Source organism: Oncorhynchus masou, chromosome 31 (assembly GCF_036934945.1).
Source record: "Oncorhynchus masou masou isolate Uvic2021 chromosome 31, UVic_Omas_1.1, whole genome shotgun sequence".
In the NCBI taxonomy this organism is placed as follows: domain Eukaryota; kingdom Metazoa; phylum Chordata; class Actinopteri; order Salmoniformes; family Salmonidae; genus Oncorhynchus; species Oncorhynchus masou.
Window position 1 is genome coordinate 86,671,573 of NC_088242.1, and position 25,946 is coordinate 86,697,518.

The 25,946-nt window shown below is 45.1% G+C and overlaps 1 protein-coding gene across 1 annotated transcript; it reads left to right on the plus strand.

Annotated features, from left to right (window-relative positions):
* Positions 1-1,963: 1,963 nt before the first annotated feature.
* LOC135525322 (phospholipid phosphatase-related protein type 3-like) lies at positions 1,964-25,946 on the plus strand. Its single transcript, XM_064953027.1, has 8 exons — positions 1,964-2,017; positions 12,309-12,412; positions 13,059-13,244; positions 14,036-14,165; positions 17,027-17,222; positions 18,688-18,745; positions 19,609-19,782; positions 23,024-25,946. The coding sequence occupies exons 2-8, from the start codon at positions 12,329-12,331 to the stop codon at positions 24,407-24,409; spliced, it is 2,214 nt and encodes a 737-aa protein (XP_064809099.1). The 5' UTR covers positions 1,964-2,017; positions 12,309-12,328; the 3' UTR covers positions 24,410-25,946.

A 25,946-nucleotide genomic window follows, 5' to 3' on the forward strand; every position in this document is an offset into this window, starting at 1 on the left:
CTGCGAGGAGGTTCCCTTCAGGGTCCACTGCTACCAACTAAAGACGAAAGGACCTCGAACGTGGCCTGACCAGGACCTCAAACATCGAGAGAGATAGATAGAGAGTGAGAGACTGTACTGAATCCCCTTTGTAAATTGCAAAGCCTCTTCATTAAGTGAACAGAGGTCCTCTGGCTCGGAATGATGACACTTAAACACCATCTCCATTCCCCACTGCACTGTGACGCATTTCCCTGTGTCTGCATTGAGCGTGGGTGTCAGTGCAGATATGAGGCTTTTCACGCTGGCAGGCAGACAGAGTGATGCAGTGGATGACACACCACCAGACATGACATTTGGATCGGTTTCTGGGTCCTGCTCACACAGGCACAGGTACAATGTGCCGCCATTGCTCCTGTGTCTAAACCCGTGTAGGAGAGCCAGTGTTGTGTGAATGATAGAGTGCTGTGTTATGCTGAGTTTCTGACACATGTATTATTAGTCATTTATGGCCGTGAGACTCCATCTGCTCGCTCCTGTTGAAACACTTAGCTTGCCAGGGACAAATTTGCACAGAAGTTACAGGAGAGATCGGTAGGTGTTCTCAAAAGGTATAGCCTACTATTAATTTCCGTAGCAAGTTTAGGAGAACTTGCACAGCAAGGAGAATTAACGTAGCAGGTTAGGAGAACTAGGTTAAGGTTAGGAAAAGTGTTAGGGTTAGGGTTGATGCCAAATTTGACAAAAACGTTATCTCATCTAGACATCATCATGAAGAACCCTCTGGGGAAAGTGTTCTACATGGATCCATAACGGGTTTTTCAAAGGGTTCTCCTAGCCAAAGAACCCTTTAATGCTCTAGATAGAACCTTTTTTCAAAGAGTGTAGGCCTATATCATATTCTTCCAAGCAAGAACTCTAGGCTAAGGCAAGCACAGCTTCAGTGGACAATGCTTTGCAACATGCTGTGAACCATGCGGTGCTATCACTACCCTCCTGGGTAGTGATAGGAGGGTAGTTTTCATTGAAAGGCAGTGAGTGTCTCTGGCAATTACCTGATTAGTGAGAGAAGCTTTAAAATTGGAAGTGCTGCACATATGCCTGTTTGTGGTCCCAAACAAAGTTCTTTGAGTGTAAGGCTTTTTAAAATTTAACTAGGCAAGTCAGTTAAGGACAAATTCTTATTTACAATGACGGCCTACTGGGCTTACAATGGGTTAACTGCCTTGTTCAAGGGCAGAACGATTACTGGCCCAATGCTCTAACCAGCTCTAACCACTAGGCTACCTGCCACTACTCATTTTGCTTACTGTGTATATGTGTATATTTAGGTGCAGGAGCTCCACTATACTTTTTACTAGCATTCTATAAGGGGAACAGGAGCTCAACAGTAGAACATTTGAGGTGCCAGTACTCTGCTCAGGTGAGCTCTTGCCCAAGTCATGCACTGAGAAAGAGAGAAGGGAGAGTGAGAGAGAGCATGCATGAAGGCAGACAGACACCATGTGTCCTTTTAAATTATGCTGGGGGAAGAAACCGTATTTTTCTCACACCCACTCACATGCTGCAACATACACACATGCACTAAACAAAAGGCTACATACACCCCTCCCCTGCACGTTTCTGCTTTCACGTATTTGTGCAGTAGACGCATCATTGACAGCCCCGAGTTCTTTATGATGAAATACCATTGTTGTCAATAGACAGGTTATCAATTCTTAATGTTATCTGTCATCTATCTAGCCAAGGCGAGACGCAAGACCACAATATCCGAGGCAACCCTTTGAACCGGCGTTTCTCGCTAAATCATCAGCTTTGCCCAAGTCAAAAGCCCCCCGAGGTCGGGGAAATCGTGCGTTTTCACTCCACACCAAAGCTGCACCAGCGCTACTAAACAATTTCTTCGGGATCGCTCGGTGAGAAACGTGAGCAGAAAGAAGAATGTGAAATGGACTGAGTTGCTGTGAGAAACATTGAAGGTCGGGGGAAAGAGAAGATATTGGATTTTATTAGGAATTTTCCCATTTATCAAATTAAGGTGAGAAAACTCTGTGTACTATTTATTCCATGAAACGTGCATTGTCAGTGTTTTTTATAGTCGCGATGCAGTCGATTTGACAGTAAATGACTGAGGGAGCTACTGTGCGCAATTCGAGTACAGTAATAGTTTTATTATATGAACAGTTTTACAATCACACCTATTCCTCGTGCTACTTGTCATCAATCGACTTTTGCTGATTTTCTATTTGTTATTTGCATGTATACATTAGGCTAATATATATAGCCTAGGTGAGTTTTTGACTTTATTATTCTCTTAAACGGATGTTATGCTTTACGTTTCTTCACGGATTTAAAAAAAATAATATTGTGATATGCATAGCCTAAGCTTTAATTGTTGCTCTCTCTGAGTGTATGTGAATCAATCATCATCCATGATCATGCTATTTTCAACCATGTGTAGTTATAGTCCTAACTAGTGATTCATATATAATGCGATTCCCGTATTGATTTGAGGTTTCCTAGGCTATTGCCTATATTCATATATCAGGCAGCACGTTTTGTCGTTGTGCCATAAACCGCCCGTTATGTTTTGGATGGCTGACAATTTGCATACATTAAAAGATTTAAAAAAAATCAATGCCGCAGTTTTATCTCTGAATTTTCTCAATTGATAGCTTGCACCACCGGTTCTATGACACGCATAGGATCTAATGTCTGCACACATACATTTGGAACCATTTTTATTGTTGCACCAACTATATGTTAATGTTTTCCTGTGTTTTCCTGTCTGTCTGTCTACCTACTGATCTAGGAAGTTAATAATCAGTTAGGCAGTATTACTGTAGTACTTAATTAGTGTATTTTGGACCATTGAGCTGGCTTAATCCTCTTTATCAGTCTAATCCTGCCTCTTATTAAACCAAGTGTCAAATTGCAGAGGCACAGTGTACCTCAACACACTGTTATGTTGTAGGTGCACTCTTAGAAAAAAGGGTTACAAACAGGTTCTTTGGCTGTCCCCATAGGATAACACAGGTAGACACATTTCTTGGTTCCAGGTAGAACCCTTTTGGGTTCCATGTAGAACCATCTGGGGAAAGTTTCTACATGGAACCCGAAAGGGTTCTATCTGGAACCAAACAGGGTTATTCTAAGGGTTCTCCTTTGGGGACAGCCAAAGAACCCTTTCAGGTTCTAGATAGCACCTTTTTTTCTAAGAGTGTGGTGGAACATCACAGGGGCCAAGCTCCTACCCCACAAGCATTTCGCTACACCCGCAATAACATCTGCTAAACACGTGTATGTGACAAATAAAATTAGATTTGCTTCCAGTTCGAGCTATAAGACTGCTAAATAGTTTGTTAAATAGTTAACCAATAGCTACCCGGAATATCTGCATTGACCCTTTTTGGACTAATCTCTTTTGACCCATCACATATGCAGCTGTTATCTATCCCGTTGCCTAGTCACTTTATCCCTACCTATATGTACATATCTACCTCAATTACCTTGTGCCCCTGCACATCGACTCGGTACTGGTACTTTGTGTATATAGCCAGGTTATTGTTACTCATCGAGAATTTATTCCTTGTGTTATTCGTTTTTATTTTTTTCCCTCGTGATATTATTAGTATATCTATTTTTACTTTTCTTTTAAACAATTTTTATTTTATTTTCTCTCTGCATTGTTAGGAAGAGCCCGTAAATAAGCATTTCACTGTTGGTCTACACCTGTTGTTACGAAGCATGTGTCAAATAAAAGTTGATTTGAACTGTCCCCAAAACATATGTTTAACAATACTTTAAAATCAAACAAAATTTACATTCTTTCCTTTCTGCCTAATAAGGTGTTGGAAACCCTGATTTCAGCCTCCAAAAGGCGTCCCCACCTTTGTGTAGAAAGTGATGTTTTTCTCTTGAACAAGGCCAGCATTGCCCACAGCACTCCACACAAACATTGTGGAGGACGTGTGAAAATGACTCGCTTTCTGTCCTAGACTGAGGGACCATCTTCACTCCCACTTGAGTGCAACAATAGACCCAGTGATGATGGCCATTTTCTAATCCACCCTGTTTAATTAAAAAGACTCCCCATTCAAACCCTCTCGCTGGCTGTCAAGCTGGTTCTCTGACCACAGACATAGACAGACCTCAGCTTGTTTAAGACACTCCCTCCCTTTCCATTCTCCCCAACACTTTCAACACATTCAACCATTTTTATTGCTGCACTAACTACACTATATAAACAAAAGTACAGCTCCTTCGGAAAGGATTCAGACCCCTGGACCTTTTCCACATGTTGTTACATTACAACCGTATTCTAAACAGGATTAAATTGTTATTTTTTCTCATCAATCTAGACAAAATAGCCAATAATGCCAAAGCAAAAAAAGGTTTTTAGAAATTCTTGCTAATTTGTTGAAAATAAAAACTTTGATAATAAATTTACATAACTATTCAGACCCTTTACTCAGTACTTTGTTGAAGCACCTCTGGCAGCAATTACAGCATCGAGTCTTCTTGGGTATGACGCTACAAGCTTGGCACACCTGTGTTTGGGGAGTTTCTCCCATTCTTCTCTGCAGATTCTCTCAAGCTGTGTCAGGTTGGATGGGGAGCGTTGCTGCACAGCTATTTTCAGGTCTCTCCAGAGATGTTCGATCAGGTTCAAGTCCGGGCTCTGACTGGGCCACTCAAGGACATTCAGAGACTTGTCCCAAAGCCACTCCTGTGTTGTCTTGGTTGTGTGCTTAGGGTCGTTGTCCTGTTGGAAGGTGAACCTTCGCCCCAGTCTGAGCGTTCTGGAGCAGGTTTTCATCAAGGATCGCTCTGTAATTTTCTCTGTTCATCTTTGCCTCGATCCTGACTTGTCTCCCAGTCCCTGCCCCTGCAAAACATCCCCACAGCATGATGCTGCCACCACCATGTTTCACCGTAGGGATGGTGCCAGGTTTCATCCAGACGTGATGCTTGGAATTTAGGACAAACAGTTCCATCTTGGTTTCATTAGACCAGAAATCTTGTTTCTCATGATCTGAGAGTCTTTAGGTGCCTTTTGGCAAACTCCAAGCAGTTTGTGATGTGCCTTTTACCAAAGAGTGGCTTCCGTCTGGCCACTCTACCATAAAAACCTGATTGGTGGAGTGCTGCAGAGATTGTTGTCATTCTGAAAGGTTCTCCCATTTCCACAGAGAAACTCTAAAGCTCTCGGGGTCTTGGTCACCTCCCTGACCAAGGCCCTTCTTTCCCCTGATTGGTCATTTTGGCCAGCTCTAGGAAAAGTCTTGGTGGTTCCAAACTTCTTCCATTTAAAAATGATGGAAGCCACTGTGTTCTTGGGGACCTTCAATGCTGCAGAATATTTTTGGTACCCTTCCCTAAATCAATGCCTCGACACAATCCTGTCTTGGAGCTCTACGGACAATTCCTTCAACTTCATGGCTTGGTTTTTGCACTGACATGAACTGCCAACTGTGGGACCTTATATAGACAGGTGTGTGCCTTTCCAAATCATGTCCAATCAATTGAATTTACCACCGGACTCCAATCAAGTTGTAGAAACATCTCAAGGTATTTCTGTTTTGTATTTTTAATGCATTTGCAAAGATTTCTAAACTTATTTTCACTTTGTCGTCATGGGGTATTGTGTGTAGATGACTGAGGATTTTAAAAAACGGAATCCATGTTTGAATAAGGCTGTAACGTAACAAAATGTGGAAAAAGTCAAATGGTCTGAATATTTTCCAAGGGCATTGTATATAGACACCCCTTCAAATTGAGTGGATTCAGCTATTTCAGCCACACCCATTGCCCTGTATAAAAAAGTGAGCACACATGCAATCTCCATAAACAAACACTGGCAGTAGATTGGCTTTACTGAAGAGCTTAGTGACTTAACGTGGCACCATCATAGGATGCCACCTTTCCAACAAGTCAGTTAGTCAAATCTCTGCTCTGCTAGAGCTGCCCCTGTCAACTGTAAGTGCTGTTATTGTGACATGGAAACGTCTAGGAGCAACAACAGCTCAGCCGCGAAGTGGTAGGCCACACAAGCTCACTGAACGGGACCACTGAGTGCTGAAGTGCGTAGTGCGTAAAAATAATCTGTTCTCGGTTGCAACCCTAACTACCGAGTTCCAAACTGCCTCTGGAAGCAACATCAGTACAATAACTATTAGTCGGGAGCTTCATGAAATGGGTTTCCATGGCCGAGCAGCCGCACACAAGCCTAAGATCACCATGTGCACTGCCAAGTGTTGGCCGGAGTGGTGTAAAGCTCACCGCCATTGGACTCCGGAGCAGTGGAAATGTGTTTTCTGGAGTGATGAATCACGATTCACAATCTGGCAGTCCGACGGACAAATCTGGGCTTGGCGGATGCCAGGAGAACACTACCTACCCCAATGCGCAGTGCCAACTTTAAAGTTTGGTGGAGGACGAATAATGGTCTGGGGCGGTGTTTCATTGTTCGAGTTAGGCCCGTTAGTTCCAGTTAAAGGAAATCTTAACGCTACAGCACACAATGACATTCTAGATGATTCAAATCAAATCAAACTTTATTTGTCTCATGTGCAGAATACAACAGGTGTAGGTGTCACCTTACCGTGAAATGCTTACTTATAAGCACTTAACCAACAGTGCAGTTCAAGAAGGAGTTAAGAAAATATTTACCAAATAAACTAAAGTAAAAAATTGTAAAATGTAACACAATAAAATATCAATAATGAGGCTATATACAGGGGGGTACTGGTACCGAGTCAATGTGCAGGGATACAGGTTAGTCGAGGTACGAGGTAATTGACTATGCATAGATAATACACAGTGAGTAGGAGCAGTGTAAAAAACAAATAGGTGGGTGGTAGAAGCTGTTAAGGAGCCTTTTGGTCCTAGACTTGGTGCTCCGGTACCGCTTGCCATGCGGTAGCAGAGAGAACAGTCTGTGACTTGGGTGACTGGAGTCTGACAATTTTTGGGTCTTTCCTCTGACACCGCCTAGTACATAGGTCCTGGATGGCAGAAAGCTTGGCCCCAGTGATGTACTGGGCTGTACGCACTACCCTCTGTAGTGCCTTACGGTCAGATGCCGAGCAGTTGCCATACCAGATAGTGATGAAACCTGTCAGGATGCTCTCTAAGGTGCAGCTGTATAACTTTTTGAGGATCTGGGGACTCATGCCATATCTTTTCAGTCTCCTGAGGGGGAAAAGTTGTTGTCATGCCCTCTTCACGACTGCTTTGGTGTGTTTGGACCATGATAGTTCGTTGGTGATGTAGACCCCAAGGAACTCGAAACTCTCGACACTGATGAAGCCGATGAGTGAGGGCATTGGATGAATCCCGGAACAAATTCCAGTCTGTTCTAGCATAACAGTCCTGTAGCATAGCATCCAAATAATCTGACCACTTCCGTATTGAGATAAGTCACTGGTACTTCCTGCTTTTGATTGTAAGCAGGAATCAGGAGGATAGAATTATGGTCAGATGTGCCAAATGGAGGGCTGGGGAGAGCTTTGTATGTATCTCTGTGTGTGGAGTAAAGATAAAGTCTCAAGTTTTTTTCCCTCTGGTTGCACATGTGACATGCTGGTTGAAATGAGGAAAAACAGATTTACGTTTGCCTGCATTAAAGATGAGAACTCTCTTGGTAGATAGTGTGGTCTACAGCTTATTATAAGGTACTCTACCTAAGGCGAGCAATACCTCAAGACTTCTTTAATATTAGACATTACACACCAGTTGTCATTGACAAATAGACACACACCCCCTCCCCTCGTTTTAGCATAGCTTCTCTGTCCTGCCGATGCATGGAAAATCCTTCCAGCTCAATGTTATCCATGTCGTCGTTTATCCACAACTATGTGAAACATAAGATATTACAGTTTTTAATGTCCCGTTGGTAGGATATTCTTAATCGTAGATCATCCATTTTTATTTTCCAATGATTGCACTTTGGCCAATAGAACGGATGGCACTCGTCTACGAATTCTCAGAAAGCAGCCCGACCACTGCCCCATTTTTCTCAGTCTTTTATTCACGCACATGACAGGGACTTGGGACTGGTCTCGAGAAAGCAGTATATCCTTTGCGTCGGACTCATTAAAGAAAAAATCTTCCAGTTCGAGGTGAGTAATTGCTGTCCTGATATCCATAAGTTATATTTGATCACAAGAGATGGTAGCAGCAACATTATGTACAAAATAAGTAGAAATATAAGTTACAAACAACGTGAAAGAACGAACAAAAAAGCACAGTTGGTCAGGAGCCCGTAAAATGGCAGCCATCCCCTCCAGCGCCATTCTGAACATTCTGAACAATTCTGTGCTTCCAACATTGTGGAAACAGTTGGCAACAGTTTAGGGAAGGCCCTTCCTGTTTCAGCATGACAATGCCCCGTGCACAAAGCGAGTTCCATGCAGAAATGGTTTGTCGAGATCGGTGTGTAAGAACTTGACTGGCCTGCACAGAGCCCTGACCTCAACCCCATCGAACACCTTTGGGATGAATTGGAACGCCGACTGCGAGCCAGGCCTAATCACCCAGGCCTAGTTTCCAACCTCTCTCATGCTCTTGTGGCTGAATGTAAGAAAGTCCCTGCTGAAATGTTCCTACATCTAGTGGAAAGCCTTCCCAGAAGAGTGGATGCTGTTATAGCAGCAAAGGTGTGAACAACTCCATATTAATGCCCATGATTTTGGAATTAAATGTTCGATGAGCAGGTGTCCACATACTTTTGGTCATGTATTTTTATGTCTGTCTGTCTGTCTGTCTGTCTGTCTGTCTGTCTCTACCTAATGATCTATGAAGTTAATAAGTAGTAGTATTAAGTAGTATTACTAGTGATGCATCGAAATGACATTTTTGGCCGATACCGATATCCAATATTTTCTTTGCCAAAATAAAATGATACCGATAACCGATATTTAACATTTTAGCACCCTTTTAAGCATGGATGCAGCGGTCTAAGGCACTGCATCTCAGTGCAAGAGGCGTCACTACAGTCCCTGGTGCAAATCCAGGCTGTATCACATCCGGCCGTGATTGGGAGTCCCATAGGGCAGCGCACAATTGGCCCAGAGTCTTTGGATTGGTTTGGTTTGGCTTGGGTAGGCCGTCATTGTAAATAAGAATATGTTCTTAACTGACACACACACACACACACACACACACACACACACACACACACACACACACACACACACACACACACACACACACACACACACACACACACACACACACACACACACACACACACACACACACCACTGACCAGCAAAGGACTTGCATTTTTCTTACACCAGCAAGGACTTGCATTTTTCTACACAAGCAAACAACTTGTGTTTTTTGCACAAACAAAGGACTTGCATTTTCCCTACACAAACAAGGACTTGTATTTTCCCTACACAAACAAGGACTTGCATTTTCCCTACACAAACAAGGACTTGCATTTTCCCTACACAAACAAAGGACTTGCATTTTCCCTACACAAACAAGGACTTGTATTTTCCCTACACAAACAAAGGACTTGCATTTTCCCTACACAAAGGACTTGCATTTTCCCTACACAAACAAAGGACTTGCATTTCCCCTACACAAACAAGGACTTGTATTTTCCCTACACAAGCAAAGGACTTGCATTTTCCCTACACAAACAAAGGACTTGCATTTTCCCTACACAAGCAAAGGACTTGCATTTTCCCTACACAAACAAGGACTTGCATTTTCCCTACACAAACAAGGACTTGCATTTTCCCTACACAAACAAAGGACTTGCATTTTCCCTACACAAACAAAGGACTTGCATTTTCCCTACACAAACAAAGGACTTGCATTTTCCCTACACAAACAAGGACTTGTATTTTCCCTACACAAACAAAGGACTTGCATTTTCCCTACACAAAGGACTTGCATTTTCCCTACACAAACAAAGGACTTGCATTTCCCCTACACAAACAAGGACTTGTATTTTCCCTACACAAGCAAAGGACTTGCATTTTCCCTACACAAACAAAGGACTTGCATTTTCCCTACACAAGCAAAGGACTTGCATTTTCCCTACACAAACAAGGACTTGCATTTTCCCTACACAAACAAGGACTTGCATTTTCCCTACACAAACAAGGACTTGCATTTTCCATGCAAAAGCGAAGGAGCATCTACCCATTTTCAAGGAAGCACTTTCTTTGGGACTACATAACATATTCATACACCATTCATAATTGATGTCTACACTGTACATAATGCTACATTCTGTCAATTGCAAGTTTGTATGTCACTGCATACCCAATTCAATCCGTAGATTAGCGTTTGTGAATGTGCAGTGCTTATTTAAACAATAAAGCACGAGGGGTATACCACGGGTATGACACAAAATAACTTTTTACTGTTCTAATTACGTTGGTATCCAGTTTATAATGGCCTTGGGTGTTTTTGATATTTGGCCAATATACCACAGCTAAAGGCTGTATCCAGGCACTCCGTGTTGCGTCGTGCATAAGAACAGCCCTTAGCCATGGTATATTGGTCATATACCACTTATTATACCACTGCTTATACCACTGCTTTCAGCCAATCAGCATCCAGAGCTCGAACCACCCGGTTTATTTTAGTGTTATAAATTACTCATAAATGTATTATATAGCCCTTATTCAGTGGCTTAAAAAAATACCATTGCCCAGGAGCTGTAATTCACAATAAAACCATCATATTTCCATATTCCATTTAGATAAATTGATGGGGTTATATGTAAAAAATATTTCGTATTTGGTTTTCCAATTTTGATCCTTAAATATCAACGTCAGTCAGACCTTTTCAGGCCTCAAAGTGGTCTTATGTCAAGAAGACTCTATGTCCCAGGCCATGTACTGGGGGCTCCCGAGTGGCGCAGCAGTCTAAGGCACTGCATCTCAGTGCTAGAGGCATCACTACAGACCCTGGTTTGATTCCAGGCTGTATCACAACCGGCCGTGAGTTAGTGTCCGATAGGGCGGCGAATAATTGGCCCAGCGTTGTCCGGGTTAGGGTTTGGCAGGGGTAGGCCGTCATTGTAAATAAGAATTTGTGCCTATCTGACTTGCCTAGTTAAATAAAGGCTAAGAAAAACAAAATAAGAAGATATGTCTCAATATTCCACAAAATATGGTGGAATAACTACAACTACTTCCACAACTACATTACACTACTGTTGAGGTTTGAAAACTTTGTGTTATCACTTTATTGAATCAATACACTCTCTATGGCCTTATGTTTTGTGAATATTCCCATACTAGATGAGAAAATGAGAATATCACTATAATTATTTTGCTATTCATCAGTACCCACATCGAGATGGGTATTAGCAACAATGCGTTTCCAAAAAGATGTAGCACCTGAAGTTATCTCCTGCTGGTTAGCATGAATAGCAGCTAGCAGAGAAGCTTAACAGTTTGAGCTACAGTACCAGTAGAGAGAGCTTGTTCCAGGCATGGCTTCTCACCTGTATGCTCGGGGTGCCAGGGAGGCTGGCTGTGTGTGTGGTTGGGCCAAAGTCAGCACTAGTTACTTTGGCATTATCCTCTCCATAGGTATGGGTCAGTCCCATAATAGCCCTATCAATGTATGTGTGGGCTATAATAATGAATCAACCACTTTCAATGTGTGTCCACTCACTGGCAAATTTGGTTTATACAAGTAGGCTCCCGAATGGCACAGCTGTCTAAGGCACTGCATCTCAGTGCAAGAGGCGTCACTACAGTCCCTGGTTTGAATCCGTGATTGGGAGTCCCATAGGTCGGCACACAATTGGCCCAGTGTCGTCCGGGTTTGGCCGGGGTAGGCCTTCATTGTAAATAAGAATTTGTTCTTAATTGACTTGCCTAGTTAAATAAAGGTTCAATTTAATAATAATAATTACCTGTAAGCCATATGCTCAAGAAATTAATATAGATTATTGTCTGATCCTTGAAGGCTGCTGATTATCCTGTTGGTTTTGGGCTTTTAACCAGTGACTGATTTATATCTGGAACAAGGTGTGTGCACTCTCCAGCTGACCAGTAAGATTAATTGATCCATAAATACCAGACAGAAACAAAACCCAGCGATACTCGGGAACTTACAGGCTTGAGTTGTGCACCCCAGGAGTTTTGTCATGTCATCCATTATCACGAACATGAACATGTTTTACCATTGCATCAGGACCATCTGTTTTCCATTTTAACGGAATAAATACATACATACATGAATAAATAAATAAATGTAAACAAAATGTTAATATTAAAATAGAAAAGAGATGTCCCTGAGCTCATTCAGTACTATTATATTATCAGAACTTCAACTATGTGTTCTTTCAGGTTTGTCCACAGACGTCACAATGATGACTACAAGAGACCCAAAGCCCAAGAAGACACAACCCAAAGACAGCTTGACGTTGTTGCCTTGCTTCTATTTTGTAGAGGTGGGTAGATATATAAACATTATGATAATTGCATATTTTGAGGAACTGTGACATTTAACATGTTACGGTGATAATCTTTGGTTGTATCTGAATGAATGAGTGTCTGAATGAATGAATGAACTCGCAAACACCAGATATTTGTCTTGTGCTTTGCCTTTCTCTTGGGTGGATGATTATGAATCAATATGCTGCAGCTGAAGTGAGAGAAAACAAATCTGGATGACCTGTAGCTGAGGATGAGCAGCTTTCGTATCATTTCAGCTCACGTCTTTTAAACAGTCTGACCCTCATTCATAGACATTGAATTAGTAACTATCTATATGCAACCATTGTAGATGCGTCCCAGTGGTCTTAAATGACCTTGTTTTCTATCCTTCATTACCTCTGATCTGATAGGACTTCATAGGGAAGGTTGTGGCCACATAGAGACTATGTAAACAGATGAAAACTAATACGCATTCATGATGGTCCGTGTTTGTTTGTCAATTGTTCAACTCATCTCAACTACTGTCAGACAAGTTGCATACGCAAAGAGCGAGAGGCAGAAGTTCTGTATAGTATATTCACGGTTAGGGTTAATAGTAGATAATAAAGTGACAAGTCTGACAACAACCTTTAACATACACTTCAATGTCCTGTTTCCCAGCTGCCCATTGTGGCTTCTTTTATGGTGTCGCTCTACTTCTTGGAGCTGACGGACCTGCTCCACCCGGCCCAGGTGGGTTTCCGTTGCCATGACCGGACGCTGAGCATGCCCTACGTGGACGGTGGAGACGAGCTCATCCCTCTACTCATGCTGCTCAGCCTGGCTTTTGCTGGGCCGGCCGCCTCGGTGAGGACACCCCTCTAAACACACATGCACGAGTGCAGGCACACACACACACACGCACGTGTGAGAAGGCCTATAAACATACCCACGTTTGGCCTATGTCAGTGTTTCCATCAACTACCCCCAACAGCACACATTTTTGTTGTAGCCCTGGACTAAAAAACCTGATTTAACTTGTCAAGGGTTTGATGATTAGTTGACAAGTACAATTTAATGTGCTTGTCTGGGGCCACAACAACAATATGTACCATTGGGGTTACTGGAGGACTGGAGTTAGGAAACAATGGCCTATGTGATACACTCTATGTATAATGAAGCCATTATACACTCAAACTGCATGTACTCATGCCATAAAAACTCAATAGTGTAGAATGTATGAAGGCATTGAAACCAGCGGTAGAAAGCCTAGTGGTTAAGAGCGTTGGGTCAGTAACCGACAGGTTGCTGGTTCGAATCACTGAGCTGACTAGGTGCAAAATCTGTCAATGTGCCCTTTAGCAAGGCACTTAACCCTAATTACTCATGTAAGTTGCTCTAGAGTGTCTGCTAAATGGCTGAAATGTAAACCATTCAAACTACACCATAATATAGTTGTGAATATGCATATATGCCTACATTCAAATCAGACCACAGAAGATGAGACAAACATTTCTCAAAACCACAAACCAAAAATTGTTTTCTCAAATAGCCCATTCTCTCCAGGGTTGAGCATGATTGTCAAGTAGAAATGTGTCGACTAGTACGTGGTCATTAAATCTGTCTTTATCTCTAACTGTGTGTTGTCATCTGGTCAGATAATGATAGGGGAGGGCCTGGTCTACTGCATGCAGTCACACCTTAAGATCCGCCCTGGGGTGGAGGGCAGCATCAACGCCGGCGGGTGCAACTTTAACTCCTTCCTACGGCGAACGGTGCGCTTCGTAGGTATGGTTCCACTCAGTGTCAAATGAATGTGGCCTGTTCCTGGATTTCTCCAGTGTGACAATGACTCACTCTTTCTTTATTTCCTCCTCTTGTTTTCTCATCTTCACTGTTCTCCCTCTCCCCATGTCACTGCTCTCCCTTTCTACCATGTCACTGCTCTCCCTTTCTCCCATATCACTGCTCTCCATTTCTCCCATGTCACTGCTCTCCCTCTCCCCATGTCACTGTTCTCCCTCTCCCCATGTCACTGCTCTCCCTTTCTCCCATGTCACTGTTCTCCCTCTCCCCATGTCACTGCTCTCCCTTTCTCCCATGTCACTGCTCTCCATTTCTCCCATGTCACTGCTCTCCCTCTCCCCATGTCACTGTTCTCCCTCTCCCCATGTCACTGCTCTCCCTTTCTCCCATGTCACTGTTCTCCCTCTCCCCATGTCACTGCTCTCCCTTTCTCCCATGTCACTGTTCTCCCTTTCTCCCATGTCACTGCTCTCCATTTCTCCCATGTCACTGCTCTCCCTCTCCCCATGTCACTGTTCTCCCTCTCCCCATGTCACTGCTCTCCCTTTCTCCCATGTCACTGTTCTCCCTCTCCCCATGTCACTGCTCTCCCTTTCTCCCATGTCACTGCTCTCCCTCTCCCCATGTCACTGCTCTCCCTTTCTCCCATGTCACTGCTCTCCCTCTCCCCATGTCACTGTTCTCCCTTTGTCCCATGTCACTGTTCTCCCTCTCCCCATGTCACTGCTCTCCCTTTCTCCCATGTCACTGTTCTCCCTCTCCCCATGTCACTGCTCTCCCTTTCTCCCATGTCACTGCTCTCCCTTTCTCTCATGTCACTGCTCTCCCTTTCTCCCATGTCACTGTTCTCCCTCTCCCCATGTCACTGCTCTCCCTCTCCCCATGTCACTGCTCTCCCTTTCTCTCATGTCACTGTTCTCCCTCTCCCCATGTCACTGCTCTCCATTTCTCCCATGTCACTGCTCTCCCTCTCCCCATGTCACTGCTCTCCCTTTCTCTCATGTCACTGCTCTCCCTTTCTCCCATGTCACTGTTCTCCCTCTCCCCATGTCACTGCTCTCCCTCTCCCCATGTCACTGTTCTCCCTCTCCCCATGTCACTGCTCTCCCTCTCCCCATGTCACTGCTCTCCCTTTCTCTCATGTCACTGCTCTCCCTTTCTCTCATGTCACTGCTCTCCCTCTCCCCATGTCACTGCTCTCCCTTTCTCTCATGTCACTGCTCTCCCTCTCCCCATGTCACTGCTCTCCCTTTCTCTCATGTCACTGCTCTCCCTTTGTCCCATGTCACTGCTCTCCCTCTCCCCATGTCACTGCTCTCCCTTCCTCCCATATCACTGCTCTCCCTTTCTCCCATGTCACTACTCTCCCTTTCTTCCATGTCACTGCTCTCCCTCTCCCCATGTCACTGCTCTCCCTCTCCCCATGTCACTGCTCTCCCTTTGTCCCATGTCACTGTTTTCCCTCTCTCCCCATGTCACTGCTCTCCCTCTCCCCATGTCACTGCTCTCCCTTTCTCCCATGTCACTGCTCTCCCTCTCCACCCACATCACTGCTCTCCCTCTCTCCCCACATCACTGCTCTCCATTTCCCTACGTCACTGCTCTCCCTCTCTCCCCACATCACTGCTCTCCCCCCACGTCACTGCTCTCCCTCTCCCCCCACATCACTACTCTCCCTCTCCCCCCACATCACTGCTTTCCCTCTCCCCCCACATCACTGCTCTCCCTCTCCCCCCACATCACTGCTCTCCCTCTCCCCCCACATCACTACTCTCCCTCTCCCCCACATCACTGCTTTCCCTCTCCCCCACATCACTGCTTTCCCTCTCCCCCCACATCACTGCTCTCCCTCTCCCCCACATCACTGCTCTCCCTCTCCCCCACGTCACTGCTCTCCCTCTCCCCCACATCACTGCTTTCCCTCTCCCCCACATCACTGCTCTCCCTCTCCCCCACGTCACTGCTCTCCCTCTCCCCCACGTCACTGCTCTCCCTCTCCCCCACATCACTGCTCTCCCTCTCCCCCACATCACTGCTTTCCCTCTCCCCCCACATCACTGCTTTCCCTCTCCCCCCACATCACTGCTCTCCCTCTCCCCCACATCACTGCTCTCCCTCTCCCCCACGTCACTGCTCTCCCTCTCCCCCACATCACTGCTCTCCCTCTCCCCCACGTCACTGCTCTCCCTCTCCCCCCACGTCACTGCTCTCCCTCTCCCCCACATCACTGCTCTCCCTCTCCCCCACATCACTGCTTTCCCTCTCCCCCCACATCACTGCTCTCCCTCTCCCCCCACATCACTGCTCTCCCTCTCCCCCACGTCACTGCTCTCCCTCTCCCCCACATCACTGCTCTCCCTCTCTCCCCACATCACTGCTCTCCCTCTCCCCCACATCACTGCTCTCCCTCTCTCCCCACATCACTGCTTTCCCTCTCCCCCACATCACTGCTCTCCCTCTCCCCCACATCACTGCTCTCCCTCTCCCCCACGTCACTGCTCTCCCTCTCCCCCCACATCACTGCTCTCCCTCTCCCCCCACGTCACTGCTCTCCCTCTCCCCCCACGTCACTGCTCTCCCTCTCCCCCCACATCACTGCTCTCCCTCTCCCCCCACGTCACTGCTCTCCCTCTCCCCCCACGTCACTGCTCTCCCTCTCCCCCGTCACTGCTCTCCCTCTCCCCACCTTTCTATCTCTCTCTCTCTCTCTCTCTCTCTCTCCCTCTCTTTCTATCTCTGTATTTCTCCCTCCCTCTTCCCCATCCTCCGTCTCTCTCCCTCTCATTCACCCTCCTCTCCTTTTCAGTCCCTTACTCTCTCTCCCCTTCTCCCTCTCTCTCTAGGCGTCCATGTGTTTGGGCTGTGTGCCACGGCTCTAGTAACTGATGTGATCCAGTTGGCCACAGGCTATCACTCCCCCTTCTTTCTGACCGTATGTAAGCCCAACTACACTCAGCCAGGTGTGGCATGTGACAAAAACCCCTACATCACCAAGGACATCTGCTCCAGCCACGACCAGCACGCCATCCTCTCTGCCAGGTAGCTGCATTACATAACATGACATACACTGTAAAGGGGCTGTATTGAATTTGACAGTAATTTACAGGCAGTAAGTTGTTGTATTTCATAACGCAGTACACCTACTCTAATCCATACAGTATCAAAGCAAGTGGTGTGTAATAACACACAGTACAATACTGTAGAATTGACAGTATCATAACAAGCATTTCGCTACACTCGCATTAACATCCGCTAACCATGTGTATGTGACAAATAAAATTTGATTTGATTTGATTTATTATACTGTAACAAAGTAAATGCTACCGTAATCGTAATGAATGGATGGATGATTGGGGTTTGTATTTCACAGTATTTTGCTGTAATTACATGGGATTGGTGCAAGCAGGTCGGCTGCTATGTAATGTGTTTGCACATTACAGCGTATCAATAAATATGTGGTGTTCCACTTAACAAATGCTTCTAAACTGGCAGCGACTACATGGCAAAACCATTGGCAACCATTACAGGTTTAATCTGTCCCCTATACATTTTACTTTGAAGGAACACAACTACCACACACCGGTTAACTTTGTACAGCACTCTTACTAACAGGTGCAACAAATATAGCCTCATACAAGACAAGCCTCAAAATATGTTAATGAGCCAGAAACAACAATACCATGCACCCACTAGTGGTCAAAACGTTTTTAGCCATCTAAAAATACAGTACAGCACAGATTGTGTAGGATGAAATTACAGTACCATTCAAAAAACGGCAATTATTCCCTTGGCCACAATCACCAGAACCAGGAAGAAGCTCTTGTGTGTCCACATCTCATGAGGCAAACTAAACACAGCAAGGGAAAAAGAGAAGCTAAAAAAATGAAGGGTGAATATCAATTTAATGGGTTTTCAAGGACATTGTTTACTTAAGATCAACTACTTGTACATTCAGTTACACTTACAGAGCAAAACATGAACCTTAAAGGAATACTGATTCATTGGTTCAGTGGAGATGAGGACAGGAAATGATTTCAAAGTATTGGAATGCAGCCCTGGACAGACCATCTTATTTTCTCTGGTGGGGGAGGTGTCCTAATACTCCTGAAAAAACACATGTTCATGTTTTCTTCCTCTCTGGACCACTGATCTAAACTGACTGGGTAGGTGAAAGCCAAAGCATGATTGTCCTTTCCTCCACGTTGCTTTCAAGTATCCATTCTTATTCAGTCTTAGGTAGGCTAAGGGATTATAAAGGTGGCATTAGTAAGGACACCATTTTGGCCAGTCATAGACAGATAAACAGGGAGGGACAGATATAGCACACAACACCCCAACACTATGTGGGTTAGGGTGTGCAGGTGTGATCTTTATTCCTTACGCCACACTGGCGCTCTTCTCTCCCCTTTCAAGTTATGATCAAAGCTGTGTGACATACGGTGTCTGTCTTTCTGCTTTTCTAGCATTTCGTCTCAAGGCTAACACGTTTTCTGATTCTTGACAGGAAAACCTTTCCCTCCCAGCATGCAACCCTGTCTGCATTTGCTGCTGTGTACATATCAGTAAGTACACCTCCTGGGATGAATACACAGTATGGAAGCTAGTAATCAGTGGCATCGGTAACACTTTATTTGGATAGTCCATCTGTAAATGCTCTACAGACTATCTACAGACTATCAGTAACCTGTCCTCTAACATTTTCAGTTCAGAGCATGGTTATTGCCTAGACTGTATTGCTAGGGCCAGGTAAAATTTGCTGAGGCAGTGTTTCCCTATTGGCCACCAGGACTCAACTGGAGAAAAAAAAAGTCTGTCGCTTTAAGTCAACTGAAAACCCAAACTGCGACAGAACATGATAATCTAGTTTATTGATTAAATGTGCAGAGAACACTGTTGAAGTATTGATAAGAAAACGTTCCCCCAGATATTGTCTTATTGTCTTTTTAATGCTTTGTTCAGTGGCAGGTCAAGTACAATAGAATTTGATAAGCCACAAATTAGGACATTGGGCTAATATTGCTTGTGAATATAAATGGTATCGTAGCCAAAGTAGTCGCACCAGATTCTCAATTGCACAAGTCCTTGGGGCAAATCTGTCCCCACTGTTTATTTTAAGGAAGAGCTTAGCATACTGTGCCAAACACACTGGGGTTTCCCACATATATATTTGGTAACTCTTAAATAGAAAGGTTTGCTTATAAACCACTTAAAATATTATCACAGAGCTTAAATTATGTGGATTGAATTAAGTGAAAACGTGTAGAAGCCTGTTCAGTTTATTAATAGTTAACAAGGCATGTCATAATGCAGTTTATAAGCAGAAATCAAATAACTGTACATCATCTTCATAGATGAATGGAATGAATTTGAGTTTTTCTTTTATAATATCTCACCATTTATTTTCTCCATTTCTCTCTTCTTGCAGATGTACTTCAACTCAACCATCTCAGACAGCACCAAGCTGCTGAAGCCAGTGTTGGTGTTTGCGTTTGCCATCGCTGCGGCACTAACCGGACTGACCCAGATCACCCAGTACCGCAGCCACCCCATCGACGTCTACGTGGGCTTCCTCATAGGGGCCGGCATCGCTGCCTACCTGGTATGACCTGACTTCCATTGAAATCTATCTTGACTTCTATAATGTATAGAACATTTCTATGTTTGATACTGATGATGCAAATTAATATTTATTTCTGTAAATGTTTGTTTTTTTATCTGCAGGGCAGGATTGACAGGTGATTAAAACATTTAGGAATACGGAATATAAGGATTCTACCAAAGTTGATATACAAAGGGCTATTCATGTGCGCATATATTTCTGAAAGGCATATGTGAGGGAAGTCTACCTACTACTTCTATAGTAGCCATTCTGTGATTTCATTTGAGGCGAGCACAGGAGAGGAAAGTGTTATTTGCCAGACACTGGTGTAGGATTTTAGCCAATCAAACTGTAAATGGCATACCTGCCATTTAGCGCTAGGCTCTTTGATATCTCTAGATTACTGCTCTCATTAAAGTTTCTGACTCCTCCTGCTCTCATTTAAGTTTCTGACTCCTCCCACTCTCATTAAAGTTTCTGACTCCTCCTGCTCTCATTTAAGTTTCTGACTCCTCCTACTCTCATTTAAGTTTCTGACTCCTCCCACTCTCATTCAAGTTTCTGACTCCTCCTGCTCTCATTAAAGTTTCTGACTCCTCCCACTCTCATTCAAGTTTCTGACTCCTCCTGCTCTCATTTAAGTTTCTGACTCCTCCTACTCTCATTTAAGTTTCTGACTCCTCCCACTCTCATTCAAGTTTCTGACTCCTCCTGCTCTCATTTAAGTTTCTGACTCCTCCTACTCTCATTTAAGTTTCTGACTCCTCCCACTCTCATTCAAGTTTCTGACTCCTCCTGCTCTCGTTAAAGTTTCTGACTCCTCCCGCCCTCATTTGCTTTCTGCTATCATTAGACTGTCCTCAGGACGGGATGGAGTTCACTTTCATACCCATCATATCTCTCTCTCTCTCTCTCTCTCTCTGCCTCTCTCTCTCTCGGCCTCTCTCTGCCTCTGTCTCTCCATTTTAGATACGGTCTTTCCATCCTTCAACTGAATGGTGATTATTTGAACAGATTCTGGAGGTGTTGTTCCATGACGTTCTGTCTTTCTATGGGAGGGCCTACTCTACATACCCATTTGCCTTATCATGCTCTTTCACTCGTATGTCCTTCTTTCTCATAGCTCTTTTCTGTCTTGTATCTCTTTCCCTCTCTCATTTCCTCCTTGTCCCTGTGTTCTCTCACTCTTATCAGAGATATAGAGAGTGGTGGTTAGAGCGAGCTCATCAGTTCTGTTGAAGTATACCCAGGCAGACGAATGAGAGTGGTGGTTAGAGCTAGCTCATCAGTTCTGTTGAAGTATACCCAGGCAGACGAATGAGAGTGGTGGTTAGAGCTAGCTCATCAGTTCTGTTGAAGTATACCCAGGCAGACGAATGAGAGTGGTGGTTAGAGCTAGCTCATCAGTTCTGTTGAAGTATACCCAGGCAGACGAATGAGAGTGGTGGTTAGAGCGAGCTCATCAGTTCTGTTGAAGTATACCCAGGCAGACGAATGAGAGTGGTGGTTAGAGCTAGCTCATCAGTTCTGTTGAAGTATACCCAGGCAGACGAATGAGAGTGGTGGTTAGAGCTAGCTCATCAGTTCTGTTGAAGTATACCCAGGCAGACGAATGAGAGTGGTGGTTAGAGCGAGCTCATCAGTTCTTTTGAAGTATACCCAGGCAGACGAATGAGAGTGGTGGTTAGAGCTAGCTCATCAGTTCTGTTGAAGTATACCCAGGCAGACGAATGAGAGTGGTGGTTAGAGCTAGCTCATCAGTTCTGTTGAAGTATACCCAGGCAGACGAATGAGAGTGGTGGTTAGAACGAGCTCATCAGTTCTGTTGAAGTATACCCAGTCAGACGAATGAGAGTGGTGGTTAGAGCTAGCTCATCAGTTCTGTTGAAGTATACCCAGGCAGACGAATGAGAGTGGTGGTTAGAGCTAGCTCATCAGTTCTGTTGAAGTATACCCAGGCAGACGAATGAGAGTGGTGGTTAGAGCTAGCTCATCAGTTCTGTTGAAGTATACCCAGGCAGACGAATGAGAGTGGTGGTTAGAGCTAGCTCATCAGTTCTGTTGAAGTATACCCAGGCAGACGAATGAGAGTGGTGGTTAGAGCTAGCTCATCAGTTCTGTTGAAGTATACCCAGGCAGACGAATGAGAGTGGTGGTTAGAGCTAGCTCATCAGTTCTGTTGAAGTATACCCAGGCAGACGAATGAGAGTGGTGGTTAGAGCTAGCTCATCAGTTCTGTTGAAGTATACCCAGGCAGACGAATGAGAGTGGTGGTTAGAGCTAGCTCATCAGTTCTGTTGAAGTATACCCAGGCAGACGAATGAGAGTGGTGGTTAGAACGAGCTCATCAGTTCTGTTGAAGTATACCCAGGCAGACGAATGAGAGTGGTGGTTAGAGCTAGCTCATCAGTTCTGTTGAAGTATACCCAGGCAGACGAATGAGAGTGGTGGTTAGAGCTAGCTCATCAGTTCTGTTGAAGTATACCCAGGCAGACGAATGAGAGTGGTGGTTAGAGCTAGCTCATCAGTTCTGTTGAAGTATACCCAGGCAGACGAATGAGAGTGGTGGTTAGAGCGAGCTCATCAGTTCTGTTGAAGTATACCCAGGCAGACGAATGAGAATGGTGGTTAGAGCGAGCTCATCAGTTCTGTTGAAGTATACCCAGGCAGACGAATGAGAATGGTGGTTAGAGCGAGCTCATCAGTTCTGTTGAAGTATACCCAGGCAGACGAATGAGAATGGTGGTTAGAGCGAGCTCATCAGTTCTGTTGAAGTATACCCAGGCAGACGAATGAGAATGGTGGTTAGAGCGAGCTCATCAGTTCTGTTGAAGTATACCCAGTCAGACGAATGAGAGTGGTGGTTAGAGCTAGCTCATCAGTTCTGTTGAAGTATACCCAGGCAGACGAATGAGAGTGGTGGTTAGAGCGAGCTCATCAGTTCTGTTGAAGTATACCCAGGCAGACGAATGAGAGTGGTGGTTAGAGCTAGCTCATCAGTTCTGTTGAAGTATACCCAGGCAGACGAATGAGAGTGGTGGTTAGAGCGAGCTCATCAGTTCTGTTGAAGTATACCCAGGCAGACGAATGAGAGTGGTGGTTAGAGCTAGCTCATCAGTTCTGTCGAAGTATACCCAGGCAGACGAATGAGAGTGAATGATATTGCCTTTCCACAGGACTATTATACTGAGTACCCATAGAGGAGTTTCAGGCGACCAAGAATTCTCTTCTTCTCTTCCAGGCTTTCCACGCCGTTGGCAACTTCAGGTCCTCCGACGACATCATCATCAAGCCAGCTCCGCCCCCCCAGAAGGAGGACGCCCTACGAGCTCTGACCCAGCGGGGCCACGATTCAGTCTACAACAAAGGTGTAGCTTCAGCGTCGGAGAGCGCTGACGAGATCGCTGCGCCCCCCTCCCTGGACCGGCTGGAAGGCATGGGGCGTCCGCTGCAGCGCGAGAAAGCCTCCATGGGCAGCCTGAAGAGGGCCAGCGTGGACGTGGAGCTCCTGGCACCCCGCAGCCCCATGGGTCAGCAGACCATGGTGACCTTCAGCAACACGCTGCCCAGAGCTAGCATGAATGCGAACGGGGGCATGGGCACTAATGGGGCCGACGATTCCATGATGCAGCCCACCCAGCCTGTAAAGAGGAGGCTCAAGGCTGTGCAGGTGCCCATGGACCCCATGCGCTCACAGCAGCTGGTGACAGAGTGGAAGCAGAAGTCCATGGAGATGCGGGGTCTGAGCCTCAGAGATGAGGCAGAGCGGGAGGCCAGTGAGGAGGGCTCCGAAGGGGAAGAGGAAGTGTCTGAGGACGGGGGGCCACAGGCCTCGTTATACCCATCTACGGTGCAGTCCAACAGTGGAGCTTCCACTGGCCAAATCCCCATAAGTGTGGGGCCTCCGGGGGGTGTGAGGGTGGTGGCAACCCCCAGACCCCCCCACATCCCAGAGACAGGTCCGCCGCCGGTGTCGCCCAAAAGCGCATTGACCCGTGCCAAATGGCTGTCCATCACAGAGAAGAGCAGTGGCAGCGGGTCGCTTCGGGGGGCTCCCAACCAGCCACGCATCATGCAGGTGATCGCAATGTCCAAACAGCAGGGCCTCCTCCAGTCCTCCTCCTCGGGGGACACACCCAAGTCCTCCGAGACCACCTCCACCTCCTCCTGCACCTCCTCTACGGCCAGCGCCGACTCGCCCCACTACCGCCCGCCCTTGGAGGCCCAGCGCAATTCGGCCATCATTACGGTAGACGCCCACGCCCCCCACCACCCTGTGGTGCACACTGCCCCCCAGCACTCCTCTGGCAATGGGAATCCCTGGAAGTGGAGAGATGAGTCTGATGGCAGCGACCCTCGCGACGCCTACGAGCTAAACAACCTGAACCGCAGCGCTGCTCGAGGCAGCTTCCGGCCGCACCAGACCATCTCGCCCTGCTCCTCCACTGGTGACGGCGACCACGAGGTGCTCCCCCCTCCGCCTCTTCCTCACACCGAGGTCCTCCATGACGGGCGAAGCCGAGAGTCCACTTTACAACGCAAGACCGCCCTAGTTCAATTTCAAAACAAGACTGGACAGGAGAACTACTATAAAAAACTACAGGGTGCTCGGAGGAATAAGGAGTAGTTCCTAACTAACTCTCTTACTAACTAAATAACTAACTAACTAACTAACTAGTTAGTCTTACAGTCAAACCACAAAACCTTGACTGACAAGCTGGGGTCTGCTGCTATGCAGCTCTCAGACTTTGTATGATGTTATCAAATGAGTTCTGCAATACGGTGGTAGTCTACATGTGTATGATGTATGCTAGCTGGAGGAATACATCTCGAGTGGATGTGGAACTGGTGAGTGTCATAGCAGGTCTGTGCAAAAAGTGATGCTGAGGTATTTCATTTCAGGAGCACAAAGAAGCTTTTCAAAGATTAAAATGGGAAGAACACCACCACGCAACACAAACCAAAAAACACATTTGAAGGATAACGTATTAAAGCTCCATCTACTGAGCTGAACCAGGAAGTTTTGAAACATTTACAACATCTTCATTGACTCCATCTTCCTTTCAGTGATTCCTGTTACTCAATGGGCTGATTGTCTAGTGTTGGTATGGCATTGACTCTATGTTGTGGACTTTTTGTTGTTAATACTTAATTGCTAATGTGTAGATTCTGAGCATGTATGTCTGTATTTGGGAAAGTGGGTCAGGTGCTTGTGTGTATGGGTGTGTGTTTGTGTTGAAGAAGCACAGTATGTTTAAAAATATATATATTCTGCCGTATTCAGCAGAATGTGTAGGGGCCAATGATGGTGCCAATTCCCAACAAAGTTCAGACCTTGATCTTAATAATTCTAAAGCTGAAGAACAACAACAATTTTAACCTGAACTTCTTATGGTGTAGAATACTGACAGGACTGAATGAAAGTAAGTTGTGTAAAGGAGTGCTTTTCAATTTCAACTTCTCCATATGGATCTTTCTTTTGAGAGTGCTACTAGAGTGCCTCATAAACTGACTTAAAGCATAAACCGTGTGTATTTTTTACTGGACATGTTATACGAGAACAAAAGTACAATAAGGAAAGTTCCATCAGGGGAACAGTCATTCTATCAAAGCAATAGCGGCAGTACGAGGCAGAATGTGTAAAATAGGATGGGTAATATTGACGGTTTCCTTTTTGCTGATCGTTGAAAGCTTCGAAGTGAACATGCACACAAATCAATACACTCCTGTGGATGGACTACTGCACGTTATGTACATGATTGTCAGGTTGGAAGTACTACTTTGTCAGTAAACAACAAAAAAAATACATTAAAAGTTGTCATTAGTAACTGAACTGTGAAGCACTAGTGTGGCAAATGTTGTATATCTGAGGCATGTTTGGTTCTTAATGTCCACCAAAGCACTCCAACTGACAATCACAAGTTGGTTCATCAATTCCTCACAAAAACTTCAGTACAGTATGCGCTATATTTGGGCTTCATTCAAAGTGTTCTAGTGCTGTGCACTGAAATACCAACAATGCGCCAGCGAGAATCCTTAGTTGCTACATACATTTTTTGACTTATAATTTATGATATTTACCCATTGATTCTTGAAGAATATAACTTGTAAATGTCTCATGGACTTAGTTCAACTGTCATACCCCATCAGAACCCAAAATTTAA

Excerpts from the sequence above, each read along its gene's own strand:
- LOC135525322 (XM_064953027.1), top strand. The coding sequence starts at position 12,329 with ATGATGACTACAAGAGACCCAAAGCCCAAGAAGACACAACCCAAAGAC. Across the intron at positions 18,746-19,608 it reads TTGCTGCTGTGTACATATCA|ATGTACTTCAACTCAACCAT; the intron begins GTAAGTACACCT and ends CTCTTCTTGCAG. Across the intron at positions 19,783-23,023 it reads CCGGCATCGCTGCCTACCTG|GCTTTCCACGCCGTTGGCAA; the intron begins GTATGACCTGAC and ends CTTCTCTTCCAG.